Source organism: Copadichromis virginalis, linkage group LG2 (genome assembly GCF_057382275.1).
Source record: "Copadichromis virginalis isolate Kocher_CV1m ecotype Utaka linkage group LG2, C_Virginalis_male_GT1.1, whole genome shotgun sequence".
NCBI classification, from domain to species: Eukaryota; Metazoa; Chordata; class Actinopteri; order Cichliformes; family Cichlidae; genus Copadichromis; species Copadichromis virginalis.
The window spans coordinates 10,094,653-10,112,331 of record NC_140619.1 but is presented as its reverse complement, the minus strand read 5'-3'; the positions used below and the strand labels follow the sequence as shown (position 1 = coordinate 10,112,331).

The window sequence follows — 17,679 nt, the reverse complement described above, 5'->3', positions numbered from 1 at the left end:
CTTCCAACATAAATGAAGACAGGAAACTAAACAGCAGTGACGTTTGTAGGGTTACTGAAGTTGGGCTAGCTGGTATATAATGATGTGCTACGTAATCGCTAGCGACACAGCTATGTTAGCATAACATAAACAGGGAAGCTGGAGGACGAACACTAACACTTTTCCACTTATAAAAGTTAACGTTAAGGTTCCTCATGGTTAGAGACAAATGCAATCGCATGGCAGGGTGCTGTAAACAGACCAAACTTCAGTCAGGAGAACAACTGAGATAATCCATCCACAATACAAGGTTAGTCATTAATATACTGCAACAACATGGGAATAGAGCAGCTGCCAGAGAATTCAACATTAATGAATCAATGGTACAGAAGTGGAGGAAGCAAGAAGAATGAGTTTAATAAAGTTTGATTTATCTGACTGCTTTGTTTCGCTTGATGTGCCTTATAATCCCGTGCACCTTATGGTCCGAAAAATACGTATTGCATACTGCAGTTTAATTTTGCAAAGCACCTCTTTTTAACTTCAGTGGATATTATATATGGTTATGCTCAGGATATGTCAGCCCATTTCTACTGGAAATGCCTTTTGATTAAACTTTCAGCAAGGAATTTGTATTTGCACTGTTACATTTTTATAAAGCTTTAATGTACATAAAAACCAGCTTCTTATTTAAGTGAAAATAAATGGAAGGTTTTCTTTTTGCGCTAGTAATGTTGTGGAGTTGTATTTTGTCTCGCATCAATTATATCGTCAGTTATATCGTTATCGCAAATTTTCAAATATATATCGTGATAAATATTTTTGGCCATATCGCCCTGCTCTAGTACTGAGGTATCTGAAAGGGACAACCGAGAAAGAACTGTGTTACAGGAAATGTGACAACAAAGAACTGAGGTTGTGGGCATACAGCGATGCTGATTGGGCAGCTGATGTAACAGACAGACGGAGTACAACTGGTTATTGCATAAGCTTGTCTGTAGATGGTCCTTTAATCTCATGGAAAACCAAAAGACAACCTACTGTTGCATTATCTACCTGTGAAGCGGAGTACATGGCTTTAGCTGCGACCCTACAAGAAGTTTTGTACCTAATGCAACTGTTACAAGGTATTGATGGACAAAAATATGCACCGCCAAAAGTTCATGAAGATAATCAGGGTGCAATTGCGTTGGCGAAGAATCCTGTGACGAGACAGAGATGTAAACATGTTGACATAAAGTACAACTTTGTGAGATCAACTGTGAGTGCAGGAAAAATAACTCTGGATTATTGTTCAACAGAAGAGATGGTTGCAGATGTAATGACAAAGCCTGCAACAAAAGTTAAGCTGTTCAAGTTTGAGAAGTTTATGTTTGGGCATTAACATGGTATACGAACATGTATACAGTACTGAGGAAGAAACCTTTTGTTTGTTGTTTTTTTTGTTTACTTAAGAGCATCATAATATGAGAGCAAGTGGGGGTGTTGAAATAAGAAGAGAAAATGCTCTCAATTATGGAGACAGTCAAATGGTTTATTTATGTTTGATGTGTGCTTTACATTTGTGTGGCTGTTAATAAAGTTAGCGCGCTCTAGGGGGCGTATGCGTTCATCAAAAAATGGCCGAAGGCTGATGTGTGATTATTCCTCCCAAAATGTCGTTGATGAAGTTAGCTATGCACGTTAGATTTTACTGCGCATTTTCATACCTCTGCCAACAGAGTGCTTTATCTGCACCTGAGCACAGGTGGCTCCTCCTCCTTCCTGTTGGGAATGCTGGCGAGCACTCAGTAATCCTGTTCTGTTTCCAGCTGTGTGAGAAGAGTCGGACAGCTCCTAATCCTGCCTCCAGGCAGGTCCAGCTGGACCTTCACCGAACCCTGACGACCAATCAGCACTTCTCCTCGCCCTCCAGCCCCGCCCTCCAGCAGCTCCGCCGCATCCTTCTGGCCTTCTCCGGGCATAACCCTGCCATTGGCTACTGCCAGGTACTCAACAGGTCAGAACAAAAGTATAAATTTTATATCTGAGTTCTTATGTGGACCCGCCTTCCAGGCAGAACCTCACCTTCCATGAATGTCCACAGGTTAGCGGCCCTCGCTCTGCTGGTCCTCCAAAGTGACGAAGACGCCTTCTGGTGTCTGGTGGCAGTGGTGGAAGCCATCATGCCTCAGGACTACTACACCAAGAATCTGGTGGCCTCTCAGGTCAGCAGACACACTCACCTGCTTGCCTGCTGTGATCTGTTTTAGTGATCAGTGAGGCTGATCTCTGTGAGTCTTTGTGCTCAGGCGGACCAGCGCGTGCTGAAGGACTTCATGGCGGAGAAGCTTCCTCGCCTGGCATCTCACTTTGAGGATCACAACATTGACGTCTCTCTGGTCACCTTCAACTGGTTCCTGGTGGTTTTTGTGGAGAGTCTGCCCAGCGACATCCTGATGCCTCTGTGGGACGCCTTCCTGTATGAGGGTACCAAGGTACCATACACCCGAACACACCATGACAGAAATGCAGACAACACTTGAATGCACCACAGTAGTGTCCATGGAAACAAAAATGATTTTGTTTTCACCTTTAGATGTCTTTATTTACATTTTAGGAGTAATAAGACATTGTTTACTAAGCATGGGGAACTGTCATGTGACATGAAATAGGAGTGGGAAAGCAGATCATTCTAGTAACGACCTCACAGTCTACCACAAGCAGCGTAAATCCAGACGATGAGCGGGACAATGGCTTTGGGCTTGTTTCTGCAATGTGACAAATGCAGCACAGCTTTTACATCGTTTGTCTCAGGAAATAAAATCACAGTTCAGACACAGAAATATATACCACACAGGGATAAATGCTGACAACAGCTTCAGCCACGTAGATCCAACCCAAAAGTTTAATTTAAACTTAAAGCTCAACTACCAAGTAAGTTAATATTATCTGGCAACTGAGGAACCAAGTGGCTTATTGGAAATCGATCAGAGCTGTAATGAGTAAAGGGCCCAACTGCACCACAACTGAAAGAGTAATTTTATGACTCACCTCCTCAAAGTTTCCAATTAATTGTGTGGCGTGAGTGTCCTGTTATGAAATGCGTGTCTGTGCTGCAGGTGATCTTCAGATACACTCTGGCTCTGTTCAAATACAAAGAGGACGACATCCTGAAGATTCACGACAGCGTGGAGATCTACCAGTACCTACGCTTCTTCACAAAGACCGTCTCCAATGCCAGGTACGCACTCGCCTCCACCCGCCTTAATCTACGAGCTGTTACACTCTCAGAAGTGTAGCGGATGTAGCTGTTGAATCTTTGAGCTTCAAACCCTTTTTACTGAAATTTTGTGAGAAGTTTAAATTTCCCTGATCACAGTAACAACGATTTAAAGATTTTTAAGTATCTGCAGCTCTCGGATACATGTGGTCCAGTCAGTCCAGTATTTCCTGCTCAAACTGCAGTACCTGAAGTATCAAGCAGCATAAAACAGAAACACTCAAGCTGATCAGTTTCCAGTTCCTCTGTGTTGGTGATCGAGTCCTTTCCACCTGCGTGTGTCCATGCAGGAAGCTGACCAGCATCGCCTTCAACGACATGAACCCATTCCCCAGCCGGCTGCTGAGGAACCGGCGAGTGCTCCACCTGGAGCGCCTGCAGGCGGAGCTGCGTGAGCTGGAGGAGCAGCACAAGGAGTTCATCACCGAGAGCGTCGTACGGAAAGACAAAGAGCTCGACGTCATGGTGAGCGAGGACGACGAGGACCTCTGATCACACGGGACGCTTCAGCTGCTCACTTCGAGACGACGATGAGTTTTCCATGAGTTCAAGAGAATTTCACTAAACCGGCTGTTAACTGGTTTCCTTCACACTAAACACAGGATTGTGTCAGGTTCACCATCTCTACTAACACTACAAGGAAACAGACGCATACAGATTTAACTGCATCACATCTCTGAAACAAGCTTGCAGTAAACAAATGTGTACTGTGTTCACGTGTGTAATAAGTCAGGCTGCAGAAATGTGCAGATGTATTTCAGTGAATTCATTTGGATTAATATGTGATAGCTTATTTATTTCATTGCATCTTTTGCTTTATACCTAAAAATGCGTGACATTTCTAAATGTAGTCACATCCCTATGAAACATGGTTGATTATCAGCTGTAGTTACAGCTGGTGATAAAGTAATTAAAGGACCATTTGAAGAGTAATACCAGCCGGCAGGTGTGGCAAGGCATCCAGCACCTAACCAACTATAAGATCAATCTCGGAGCTGCGGACGGTGACCTGGAGCTGGCAGAGGAGCTGAATATCTTCTTTGCCCGCTTTGAGACCAGGGTACCGGAGGTATTGGAGCCACAGCAGCAACACGCCACCCATAGCAGCACCACCCTCACCCTGGAAGAGCACGAGGTGAGGCGCATGCTGCAGGCTGTTAACCCGAGGAAGGCGGCGGGTCCTGATGGTGTGCCAGGTCGAATATTGAGGGATTGTGCAGGACAGCTGGCTGGGATCTTCACCAGGATTTTCAACAAATCCCTCGCACAGGCGACTGTCCCACTCTGCCTGAAGTCCTCCACCATAGTCCCCTTGCCTAAGAAGCCCCACATCACCGGCCTGAATGACTACAGACCGGTGGCACTCACCCCAGTGGTAATGAAATGCTTTGAGAAGCTGGTCCGCAGACACATCACAGCAGCCCTGCCCCGCAGCCTGGATCCACACCAGTTTGCCTACAGAGCAAACCGATCCACGGAAGACGCTGTAGCCACAGCACTCCATGCTGCATTAACTCACCTGGAAGAGCATGGTAGCTATGTGCGGATGCTCTTCGTGGATTACTGCTCAGCTTTTAACACCATCCTTCCACACAAACTGGTGGCCAAGCTACAAGACCTGGGGCTTCCATACAGCACCTGCATGTGGATCAATAGCTTCCTCTCGGGCCGTAGACAGAGAGTCAGAGTTGGCCATCACACATCCTCAGCCCTGAGTCTCAGCACTGGCTCACCCCAGGGCTGTGTGCTCAGTCCACTGCTCTACTCTCTCTACACACACGACTGCACTCCTCGCCACCACAGCAACATCTTTGTGAAATTTGCAGATGACACCACAGTGGTGGGGCTCATTTCCAAGGGAGACGAGTCTACGTACAGAGACGAGGTGGAGCAGCTGACGTCATGGTGTAAGGCCAATAACCTCCTCCTCAACACTTCAAAAACCAAAGAACTCATAATAGACTTCAGAAGGAAAAAGGCAGAGATCCAACCACTATTCATAAATGGGGACTGTGTAGAAAGGGTGGCAAGCTTCCGCTTCCTGGGAGTCAATATAGAGGAGAACCTTTCCTGGAGTGTGAACACCTCCGAGCTGCTGAAAAAGGCCCAACAGAGACTGTACTTCCTGAGAATTCTCAGGAGGAATAACATCACACAGAGACTGCTGGTGTCCTTCTACAGAGCCACCATTGAGAGTGTTCTAACTTACTGCATATGCATCTGGTACACTAGCTGCACAGGGGCTCAGAGGAAAGCACTCCAAGGGATCATTAACACCGCCCAAAAGATCACTGGCTGCCCTCTCCCCACACTGGAAGTTCTACACAACGCCCACTGTTTTAAAAAGGCCCAAAACATCATAAAAGACACCTCACATCCTGGCCACTCCCTGTTCGAACTGTTGCCCTCAGGCAGACGGTACAGGGCAATCAGAGCAAGGACTAATAGACTCAAACACAGCTGTTATCCAACTGCAATAACACATCTGAATACTACAAAAAAATGTCCATCACGCCACTCTTGTGTTAATCTATGCACGGTCTGAAGCATGTGTGTGGGAATGTATGTGAATGTTTTACTGTTATATCTTATTAGTATTTTAAGTATTCTATCTATTTTATTTATTGAATTTTATTGTTTTATTTATATTTTGATATTGCTAGGGATGATGCAATGATCGGGGACCATTCTTAATTTCGTTGTTCTCATGACAATGACAATAAAGTTTCTGATTCTGATTCTGAAATGTCCAGCTATTCAAAAATAGGGCATTCTGCACAATGAGTACTTTTTGGTACTTGAAGTATATTTTGATGCTGATGCTTCAGGGCATTGTGCTGCATTGTCGAAGCTCTCTGGGCTTCCGGTTAGAACGACCTCACAGTGTTTTATTTTGATCTGGTGTAAAGTGCATTGTGCAGAAATGACAGCATGATAGTCACATGATAAAACTGACTTTTCTTTTTTTTTTTAAATTTTACTGGGTGTGCATCTTGTTCAAATGTCTTTTTCAGCATTTGTACATAAATATTCTGTATATAAATATTTGATTTTCATTTATTTTACAGAGTCCTTTATTTTGTTTCACAAATATGACATTCATGTCAAATGACATCTGCAGACTTTATAATGACCAGCAGGGGGCAGTGTATTGCAGTCTATGAGAACATTTACTGAGACCTGTTTCATGCACTAGTTTCATGTCTCATTGAATCCAACATGATGTTGATTTTGTAAATTAAGGTCACATCTTCATCACATCTAATTTCAAAACACTGATCAATTTTTAAAAAAAATGAATTCCATACCAATTGCAGGAATAAAATAGGAATAAATAACAAACGAGAAATACATACAAAACAAGAGAAAGGCACACATGAGAGAACAGGTCACATGACAGCACAGCATTATCTACCCACAATTTGAACTAAATAACAGATAGCACAGGCAATGAAAACAAACGGAAATCAGAATAAATTTAAAAACTTTTATTGATGTTAACTTGAAGTGCTGAATTAGCCCTGTTGTCAGTTCAAATCACTTCAATCTATAGCGCACTTTAAGGTCTTTAGACCTTAAAAAGGAATACACTGCAAGGTAAGCTTGCAGCATCTTACTTTAAGGTCAACTGTGAAACTTTGTGGAAAGCCTGAGACAAGTTGATGAGTCAGTGAAGCGCACTTCCTTCTGATGACGGCTATACTGAGGTGAGTTTTTAAGCATATCCTGAACTTTATTCATTATTAGACTTCTGACACCTGGCAAATAAACTCTCATGCGATATGAGAACATAACAGCAAAAAGCCAGTAGCTGGTACATGAATGGATAAAAATTGGATCCCTCTTAGATTGAATTGGTTGCCCTCTTATATTACGTTGTTTTGAACCTAACCGCATCCACTGAATTAATGCAGTTTTCAGGACAGTAAAAACAGAGAACTCTGATATACACAATTTCTGATTGCTGATAGTGTTTCTTAATGCAAAATGGGCTTCCATTTAAAATGCAATTGCTTTATGTTCGATCTTTAGTGAAGAAGGGTCATTTTTGATTCTGTGGACAAGGGATGCAAATGGAATGTGAAGGCAACAGGTAGTAGGGTGAATTAGGGTTTCGTGTGGTCTTCAGTGCATGAATTTTATTGCCACTTTATTTCAACTTTTTATTAATGTACTCAAAAGAAAAACAAGAACCACAAAGGAGATTCTTGTGATTCTTGTTTGTGCTATCTGTTTGTGAAAGAAAGCACATTTTACCACATCATACTGTGTTTGCTGCCATTTATTTTACTCGTCCTGCCTGAGTGTCTGGGCTGCGTTTGTCTGTGCACCTTTATTCTGGCCTTCTGCTGATGGGTTTCACATGCTGGGCTTTCCCTCTTGGTCCACACCCAGCAGCCTGCTGCTGACCACACACAGCCTACAAACTGATCCATCCATGCATCCATCCATGCATGCATGGCCTGGTTATTGTTGAGTTATCACCTCCAGCTCCTTGCTCATAACCAGGTAGATACTGGGCTGGGCCTGATCTCTGAGCTCAATAACAATGACAAAAATGCCAAACACTTTACTCTTCATGGTAAAAAATGTTTATAATACAGTAAAAACTGGATGTAGCCAAAATCAGTGTTTTATATACAGTGTAAGTGAACAACATTGCTACACTGCTGGTGTTTGATTGATAGAGGCTTTCTTTATAAGAACTATGATATCATTTCTTTTGCTGATTAACAGTTTTTATATAATTTTTATATCATATATAGCTTTCAAGAAGCCAAAGATCACTGGACGAAAAGACTACAGACCTGTGGCTCTGACATCTGGTCAGGAAGTCTTTTGAGCGCCTGGTTCTCTCCTATCTTAAGACCCTCACGGCCCCCCTCCTGGACCCCCTGCAGTTTGCATACAGAGCCAACAGGTCTGTAGACGATGCCATCAACATGGCCCTACACTTTGTCCTGCAGAATCTATGCTAGGATCCTGTTTGTGGACTTCAGCTCTACCTTCAACACCATCCTTTCAGACCTTCTTCAAGGATTGCTTTCCCAGATGAATGTGCCTGATCCCATCTGCCGGTGGATCACTGACTTCCTGACGGACAGGAAGCAACCAGTGAGGCTGGGGAAGAATGTCTTGGACTCCCGGACCATCAGCACGAGCTCCCCTCAGGGCTGTGTTCTTTCTTCTATGCCCTTCTCCCTGTACACCAACTGCCGCACCTCCAACCACCAGTCTGTCAAATTAATTAAGCTTGCAGATGACACCACCATTATTGGACTCCTCTCAGACGGGGATAAGTCTGCCTACAGGATGGAGGCTGAACATCTGGTGTCCTGATGCAGCCGCAACAACCAGGTGCTGAATAAGTGTTATTTTCATTTACCACTGGCCCAAGTACATTTTTATTGGCTTGTGAACAAAGCTGTAGTTTTTGTATTTTTAAATATTAACGCAATTTAATTGAGACATTATTTATATTATTTCACTTTCAATGTGAAAAATTCTGTAAAAACGTTGAAAATAATGGTCACCCCTGTTCGCTGCAATGTAAAATAGTACAACTGCTGTCAGCCTTCATTAAGTTGCATCATTTAAACATTTGCATATTTTTATTCAACTTCTGCAGGATGCTTTGATGAAAGACTCCCTTTTCCCAAGTAGAGGCTTTACTAGAGGTCACAGGAACAGCGCTGCTGTTTTGGATGCGGAAAAATGTTGTCTTTCACTCTACCTGAGCTCAGTGTCCCAGTAAGGGCTCCGCCTCATTGTAGCTGACGCTGAAATGTTTGTGTGGGTTGCCATGACAACACCAGAAGTGCATCTGAGATCGTGTCCAAATTCATGGGCTGCATCCTCCTGAGGACTCGGTGTTCTGACAAAACGTCTTACTTTGGCAAAACGTCCTACCGTAAGTAGTTCATGCGTTCTCGGCGGCTCTAGTGACCCTCGAACTCTCGGCTAGCTATCGAGGTGGTGGATAACATACGTCTCCCCCACAAGAGCACGAATCTACAACTTTTCTACTACTGGTTTTACAAGGCGTACACGGTAAAAACATTATGCTGTTATTTGTTAAGCACTTGTGCACCTTGTGAAAAGAAATAAGTGGCTGAGATGGATGTCATATGTGCTATTGATATTATTTTACTCGTTTCTAGTTTTCACGGTGCTCCATGATTGTGAGAGGAATAAAAAAGAATTGTGGACATCAGTACGAAGCATGGATTCTTTTGACCAGAGTAGATACACTGGTCCCTTGAATATACTAATCTTTTTGAGGTGGGTGACTGTTCCTGTGTATTTACAGAAACAATGGTTGTGATAACCTCAGCTGTTTCAGAGGGTGACTGTTCGTTGCTTTGCGCACTTTTAAATCTGTATACAATGGTTTGTTCCCTTTTTGTGTTCTGAGGTTTAAACAAAGATGTACTAGATGTATTATACCGGTCCCTCGAATCTACAAATCTTTTAGATGTGGATGACTGTTCATTTTCATCTGTGTTTACAGAAACACTGGGTGTTGGAACCTCAGTAGTTTCTTTTTGGCTGACAGACTCTGGAGCTGTACAAGAGGAATAAAGAGCTGCAATGCTTTTGTGAACCTGACCTGGGAAGGGAGAGAAATATATTTTTGTTTTGTTTTTGTTTGTCTTCTTGTTTTATTTTATTCCTTGTGGGATTTGGATCCAACAAGTAAAGTATGCATATTATGCACACACACAAACACACATGCAGCTATTACCATTTCTTGTATTCTTGAATAAAGACATTGATCTGACACATTTAAAATGCAGCCAATTGTTTTTATTGTTATATTATTAAGAAAAAAGAAAAGGTGGGGGTGGGGGGATGTAAAGAAGAGCTTAAAGGAAAGGGCTAGAGGAGAGAAAACCCCAACAATTAGCAGGGCATTTTTTTACTTGGACAAATTGTTAATAAAGTTTCCATATCTGTAACAATGATGACAGTATAATTGTTTATAAACAATTATATTGACAATTATATGTGTCCAGTATGTTGGCTCATTTTCTTTTACTTTTTGCATTTGAAAATAAAAGTTGGGCTGATTTTGACACCATTACAAGAAGTGTTGTTAATGATTCTTTTTGAATTAAAATCAGGTTACCACAAATTGTTTTTTAATTTAATTTCATTTGAAATGTTTGTCAGTGGGTAAACAATTCGTAATGCAAAGTCAGAAACATCGAGTTATTCTTGTACTGCATGCTTGCAATAAATAAGTTGTCCTAACAGTCAGTCAAAGGAGCTTGGAAAGAAAAGCGTCTGGACTTCTTTGAGTTGAAGTGACTGATATATATATTTTTTGTCTGTTTGTTTTGTTGGTTTTTGTTTTTTGCCCTTTATCACCATTCCTCTTCCCTGCTGTTTTTCTTTCCCTCTTTCTTTCTCCCCTTTCTTTCCCCCAGTCATGTCTGTCCTATGTGTAGCAAGTGAAAATAAAATAAACAATAAAAACAAAGGTGAATCAAATAGACCAATACGGCAAGGCCGGGATGGTCCATTTGGTAAAGTAAATCCGTTAGTTATATTTAACATAATGTTAAATGGCAACATTCTGTTTACAATGTTACCATTTCACATTATGTTAAATGGTAACATTCTGTTTACAATGTTACCATTTTACATTGTGTTAAATGGTAACATTCTGTTTACAATGTTATCATTTTACATTGTGTTAAATGGTAACATTCTGTTTACAATGTTACCATTTTACATTGTGTTAAATGGTAACATTCTGTTTACAATGTTACCATTTAACATTATGTTAAATGGTAACATTCTGTTTACAATGTTACCATTTCACATTGTGTTAAATGGTAACATTCTGTTTACAATGTTACCATTTCACATTATGTTAAATGGTAACATTCTGTTTACAATGTTACCATTTTACATTATGTTAAATGGTAACATTATGTTTACAATGTTACCATTTTACATTATGTTAAATGGTAACATTCTGTTTACAATGTTACCATTTTACATTATGTTAAATGGTAACATTATGTTTACAATGTTACCATTTACATTATGTTAAATTGTAACATTATGTTTACGATGTTACCATTTTACATTATGTTAAATTGTCAGTAGGCCTGGTACCGGAACCGGTACTGGACCCCCTTTTACTTTCAGCCATCAGAAGAGGGTACACTGTGGTCATAACAATACTCAGACTGTAGCATTTAAAGGTCCCAAAGTGTACCAGGAAAATATCCCCCGCACGATTACACCAGCAGCCTGAATTGTGAATGTGAGGGAGGATGGATCCATGCTTTCATGTTGTTCACTCCAGGCTGATATAAAAATGATATAACTAATACTACTTCTACTAATAATGACAATAACAACAATATAATAATAATAATGTCAAAAATACCAGTAATAATAATAACAATAACAACATAAACAACAACATTACTACTAATAATAATAAAGATAAACAAATGTATTAAAAAGTTAATAATGATAATAATAATAATAAAACTGATCATAACAGTAACAATATCAATCATAACAACAAGAGTACTAACAACAATAATAACAATAACAATGAAGGTGTTGCTGCAGATCTGAGTCCCGACTCTGCTGCCTTTCTAGTGCGGCAAAGAAAGTAAGAAATAGAAAAAGAAAAACACAAATAAACTGAGTGTGAGGGTTTTTCTACAAGTTACACTGAATATTTGCACAGACATGCTGACTGTTTGCTGGGAGACGTCACCTGTCTTTTATAGAATAGCAGGTAAGCTGTTCTCTGCCGCTGCTCACACACAGACTCACACGTGGTCTGGCAGACCAACTCGTCATCGTACGTGAGCCGGCTGTCTGTGACGTCGTCTCTTCCGCTCATCTGGTGAACGCCGTCACAGACGTAATGTCCTGAGAGGAGAAGGCGCACTTATTAACGTCTCATAAACTTTCAAAGCTGACCTGCATTCAGCACATGTGTCTGAAAGCACCCACTCACCGCTGTAAGCTGAGGAGCCCAAACGACTGATCACGCTGACCAACAAATAGCGAGCAGTTTACTGGGAGAGGGCAGCGGCACCACCCGTTAGCTTAGAAATGGGCTCCATCCATACTTGAAATGAACGGTGTGCCTTTTCCCTTACCTCTTCAGTAAAGGCTGTGTCCTGGCTGATCACCAGCTGCTGTGTCAGAACAATGGGGCTGTTCTTCTTCTCCACGGTGAACGATGGAGTGAACGTAAACCACTTCAGCTGGAGGATCAGCACACTGAAAGAGATGAGACAAAGAGGAGAGGCTCAAAGGAAGACGCAAGGAGGACATGACATGAACAAAACTGACACCGACTGAACTGTGGTGGTTTGAGGCCTTTGGGGACCGATTTGAGGTTACTCACTTTGGCAGGTTCAAGAACAACAGCTCCTCTTTGATCTTCTTAGCTCCGCACTGGCATTCGTAGTCCAACAGGCCGCCCTGCAGCAGGGAACAGGAGGAACAGGTGCATTAGAGTTAAACTCTTTTACAGATGAATTCACATATTCGTGGGAGCAAGCCTGTTCACAGAATAGAGTCTAAACAAGCTCTTACTTTCAGACTCCAGCCCCGCCCTTCAGCAGCATCCTGCTGGCTGGCACAACCTTGCCATTGGCTGCTGCCAGGGACTCAACAGGTTAGAACAAAAATATAAATATTATATCTGAGTTCTTATGTGGACCCGCCTTCCAGACACAACGTCACCTTCCATCAATGTCCACAGGTTAGCGGCCCTCGCTCTGCTGGTCCTCCAAAGTAAGAAAAAATGAGAAAAAATAAGGAGCAGACCAAGCAAAAGAGGGTATTTAAAGAGACAGTGCTCTTAAGGTGCATTTTTGGCGAGTTTTATTATCTAAATGTCATTGTGTCACTTTCTTATGAGGCTTCAGTGAACTGAAAAAGCTTCTGGGATGAGAAGCGAAACGTCTTCAAAAAAGTTAAAGAAGTCCGGTTGCTTTTTTCCCCCAAGCTCCTTAGAGTTCTCTGAAAATGGTCAGGTAGAAGGACTGGACTGAAAATGAGTAAAAAAGCAGCCAAAGCCCAAGGAAGTTGAAAGATTGGAAACTATTGCTGAGGTCATGTCAGTGTAAAAAGTTACCTACAAGTCTGGCACCTTGGAAGCAAAACATAAAGAAATAAGGTGTAAGGCCAAATGTTTGGTCCTGCAGCCAACCGGACCATGAAATATAGAGCACAGGTGAACAAAGTGAGGCAGCAGTTTGCTGATTTCCACCTTGTGCCTTTCATGTTGATCAGCTTAGTAGTTTGCCAGCTTTCTAGCTGTTAAAGACTTTTGGCGAGAGGTTATTCATATTTGAACTCTAATTGAACCCCTCTTTTTTACTGTTTTTTTGTTTGTTTGTTTTTGGGGTTTTTTGTTGTCTTAGATGGCCTGACTCAGCAGGTGGGGGCAGTTTCTGAGTTCACCTTCGTTCAAACAGTGCAGAAATGGTTTCGCTATGCTCCAGACCGGATGGGTGGTGCAGGACGCCCGATATCCAGCCCCGTCATGGAGTAAACTAAAAACAGTAAATAATACATTTAACAAACAAGCAAGCTCTAAATTCAAGCGGAGAGACTGCAGACATAGCCGCACCATTCCAGGGATTTTTGGTTAGCATGAGGGGTCTAGCCAGGACCCTTACTGGATACTTGGTGGGAATCGAACGTGCGACTCCAAAGATGTGTAGTATTACCACTACACTATCCAGCTGCGCTACACTATCCAACAAAAAAAGTTTTTAGAAAATTTGATAAAGTCTGATGCTTAATATTGTAGGGATATTAATATCCCTACAATATTAATACGGATTAATAACACAGAGAAGTCATACTTCTGTTATGACAGAATTAATTGGGTAAATTATATTTACAATTGTAACATTGTAAACTTAATGTTATGATTTTACATTATATTAAATTGTAACATGATGTAAAATCGTAACATTGTAAACTTAACGTTACAATTTTACATTATGTTGCAATTTAACATAATGTGAAATTGTAACATTGTAAACATAATGTTACAATTGGAACATCAGTCCATCTATCCATGCATCTTCATCCGCTTTATCCGAGGCCGGGTCGCGGGGGCAGCAGCCTAAGCAAAGAGGCCCAGACCCAACACGCTGTGTACTCACCTTTGCTAAGTACATGTGAGATCTTGAATAAAAAAAACAAAACAAAACACACTTTTGTTTTGTGTTTTATTGAAAGCACTTTACAGAAAGTGTAATTGTTTGTAATGAAGAAAGAAGTAGGTAGGTTTGCATGTGTAATTAGTGTGTTATTGCAGAAGAAGCTTAACCCGTTTGTGCCCAGATTTTTTTCAGAGTTGTAAGGCATATCATTTTATCAGTTGAGTCCCTCTGAATCATGTTATGTATTTATTTTTTCCATTTTGTACTTTTTTTTGAAGAAAATAGCATTTTTATGACTGGCAACAATTGTTGCCAGTAGTCACACAGCTTGTCACTAGGTCAAATGTCACCTAATAATAATAATAGAGAAGTAATAATAATATAATAAGAACAAAATAATAATATAGTCATAATAAATAATAACAAAAAGGTGGAGCCTCAGGTTCCCCCTGTATAAAATTCAAAACATCAAACAATTTGAACTGATTTCTTTATTCTCAATTTTTTTATACTCAAAAACTCAACAAACATTTTTTTCTTAGAACCTCTAAAAACATATATACATATATAACATATTTCTTCCCATACATTCCATCATCTTTCATGCATGTTCTACTCAGTGTGGTACTTCTTGAAGCACTCCACATGTAGTGGCACATCACACTTTCCACACGCAAATGATGTGCGTCCGCCGCAGTTCTTGCATCGCTTGTACCTGCTACCAGTGTTGCAGGGCCAGTGGTTCAAATTATCAAACCTGGTGGCATCAGTTATCGCCACCGCCATTGAAGATCTTCTGCCCTGCCTACTTGGCTTTGTTCCATGGCGCAGGAGGAGGGTCTGGGTTACCAGCCTCTGGAAGGAGAGGAGATCCTTCTCCCCGCTTTTCCAGGACCTAAATGAATGACAAAACAAGCATGATAGATGCATGAATGTGCATCGTTTCATCCTTTCTACAACGTCATGCCCCATATGTAGAATGTTCTGTAAAAGCAATATCACACTTGAGTTTGTGATGTTGGTCTGGATATCATCACTGTTGCTCTTGTCGACCGAAGAGCACTAGCGATGACCTCGAGTCAAACATCACCAACTCGATTGTGATATCACTAAATAACATACAGCCTTGTGTACCTGTAATAGCACCAGCTGTTCACCATGGCACTGTTCAGGGCCCAGCTGAAGCATGGCCACCACCACTTCTTGGACCGGATGTTGACTCTGTAGCGGCTGACAAACTGGTCATGCAGGTCCACTCCTCCCATGTGTGTGTTGTAGTCCTGGATACACTTGGGCTGTCTGACCTTGTCCATAGTCCGCTTCTGTTTATTCCATCTCTTCGCCTCAGTTTTGGTGAACTCCCTCTCCATGTTCGACACCACGGTGACCACGCTGTTGTCATTCCACCTTACAATCAGCTTCTCTGCCTCAACCAGATACTCAGCATCTCCTCTGGGTGTCTTCTTGAAGGTCTGGGGTGCTGTGAAGGGAACGTTATGGAGCTGAGTTTGTCGCATCGTGCCACAGCTGCCATAGCCTCTCAGGGTCATCTCATCCACCAGGGACAGGGTTGTGAAGAGGTTGTCGTGGTAAAACTTGACTCCAGGTGGCACTTCAGCTTTCTCTGCCAGGCCAAGGCCAAGGCCAAGGCCAGCTTTGGCCGCAATTTTGATTTTTTTGAATTTCCTGTCTTGGTTCTTAGTTTTGTGGAGCATGGGCCCAACAATCTGACTGGTCACATTTTCATTTGTGCCACTGACCTTTCTAGTCTCTGTCTGACTCACTGAGGATGAGCACCCAGGATCATCATCGGGGGGATTTGGCAGCTGCATGTCCGAATTAGGTAGAAAGCCTTCACCTTTGAGTATTCTTGATGGGAGGCGGTTATGGTCACCAGTGGCCTCATCATCAGATTGGTCACTGTCACAGTCTGTGTCATGTGCGTGCATTTCTGACTCAGGCACAACTGTGATGTCCGCCACAGTTTCAGAGTCCTGCAGCATGGCCAGGATCTCTGCTACGGTGTACCTAAGGAAAGGACAACATACATGTTAGCTAGCAAGCGAATTTTAGCTAGCAAGAAAATGATGTATGGTAATGTATAAAAATCCTATACACAGAGGCCTTGAATACCTGTGAATTTATTTAGCTAGGAATTATTCTAAAAGGACTAAAATGAGCCATTGTACATCATTCTACAATTTTAAATAAGTAAATTAGGAGCAATCCTGCAGACAGTGTTTTCCTTTAGTTAGCGACATGCTATGTGCCCACTGGCAACTTTTGTTGCCACTCACAGAAATAAGCCCATGAACAAAAAAATATTTATCCTAGGTACAATTTTTTTGGGGAGGGTTACTCTAGAGACTTGAATGATTAAATAATTATAAATATGTTTGGGGGGAAAGTCATAAGAAATTTATGAAAATTACCTCTTTCCAGGATGATTTGCATCCGCCATGTCTTCAGCCAGAAAGAGCGGGAAGCAGATGATGTCATGCGATAGGAAGCACTTGGAAACGATTTTTTAAAAATCAAAACCTTTGTCTAAGTTGTCTACTAGCATATAAGTGGAAAAAGTTGCATTAGTACCTTTGAGATTTTTTATTGTGAGTCGAAAATGACAGTGATAAACTTTGGCAACAATTGTTGCCAGTGGGGCAAAACGGGTTAATGTGTAGTTTGCAAAAACAATGGGAAAAAAAGATGGTTGAAGAAGAAAAGATAAATGTCCTTTTTTTTAAGTATTCCCTCGGCCGGTCGTTTGGCTTATGACATGTGGCGAGGACTCTGCTACAGAACTCCGCCAGTTCGAACCCCCCACGAACTCACTGCCACGGCCCTGCGCGGGGGGCGGGGAAACGCACTCGCATTTCCTTTTTGCTTTTTCCTGCTTGAGCCAAGTCCTCCGCCCGCTCTTCATCTCTCTCATTACCCCTTATTACCTTACACTCATGCCTTTGCCTTTCACCACTTCAAAACGAAGCCTACTTCAATATTACCTTCATACGCTCTCTTTGCTTTTGGCTTTCCTCATGCTGTGTACTCACCTTTGCTAAGTACATGTGAACAGATCTTGAATAAAAAAAACAAAACAAAACACACTTTTCTTTTCTGTTTTATTGAAAGCACTTTACAGAAAGTGTAATTGTTTATGATGAAGAAAGAAGTAGGTAGGTTTCCATGTGTAATTAGTGTGTGATAATGCTGCAGAAGAAGCTTAATGTGTACTTTGGAAAAACGATGAGAAAAAAAGGTGGCCGAAGAAGAAAT

General features: G+C 41.6%; 1 protein-coding gene across 1 annotated transcript; it reads left to right on the top strand.

The window, feature by feature from the left end:
* Positions 1-2,015: 2,015 nt before the first annotated feature.
* LOC146716989 (TBC1 domain family member 2A-like) lies at positions 2,016-3,733 on the top strand. The gene is made up of 4 exons (XM_085435585.1): positions 2,016-2,186; positions 2,271-2,456; positions 3,081-3,202; positions 3,532-3,733. The coding sequence occupies exons 1-4, from the start codon at positions 2,016-2,018 to the stop codon at positions 3,731-3,733; spliced, it is 681 nt and encodes a 226-aa protein (XP_085291711.1).
* The last annotated feature ends 13,946 nt before the right edge of the window (positions 3,734-17,679 follow it).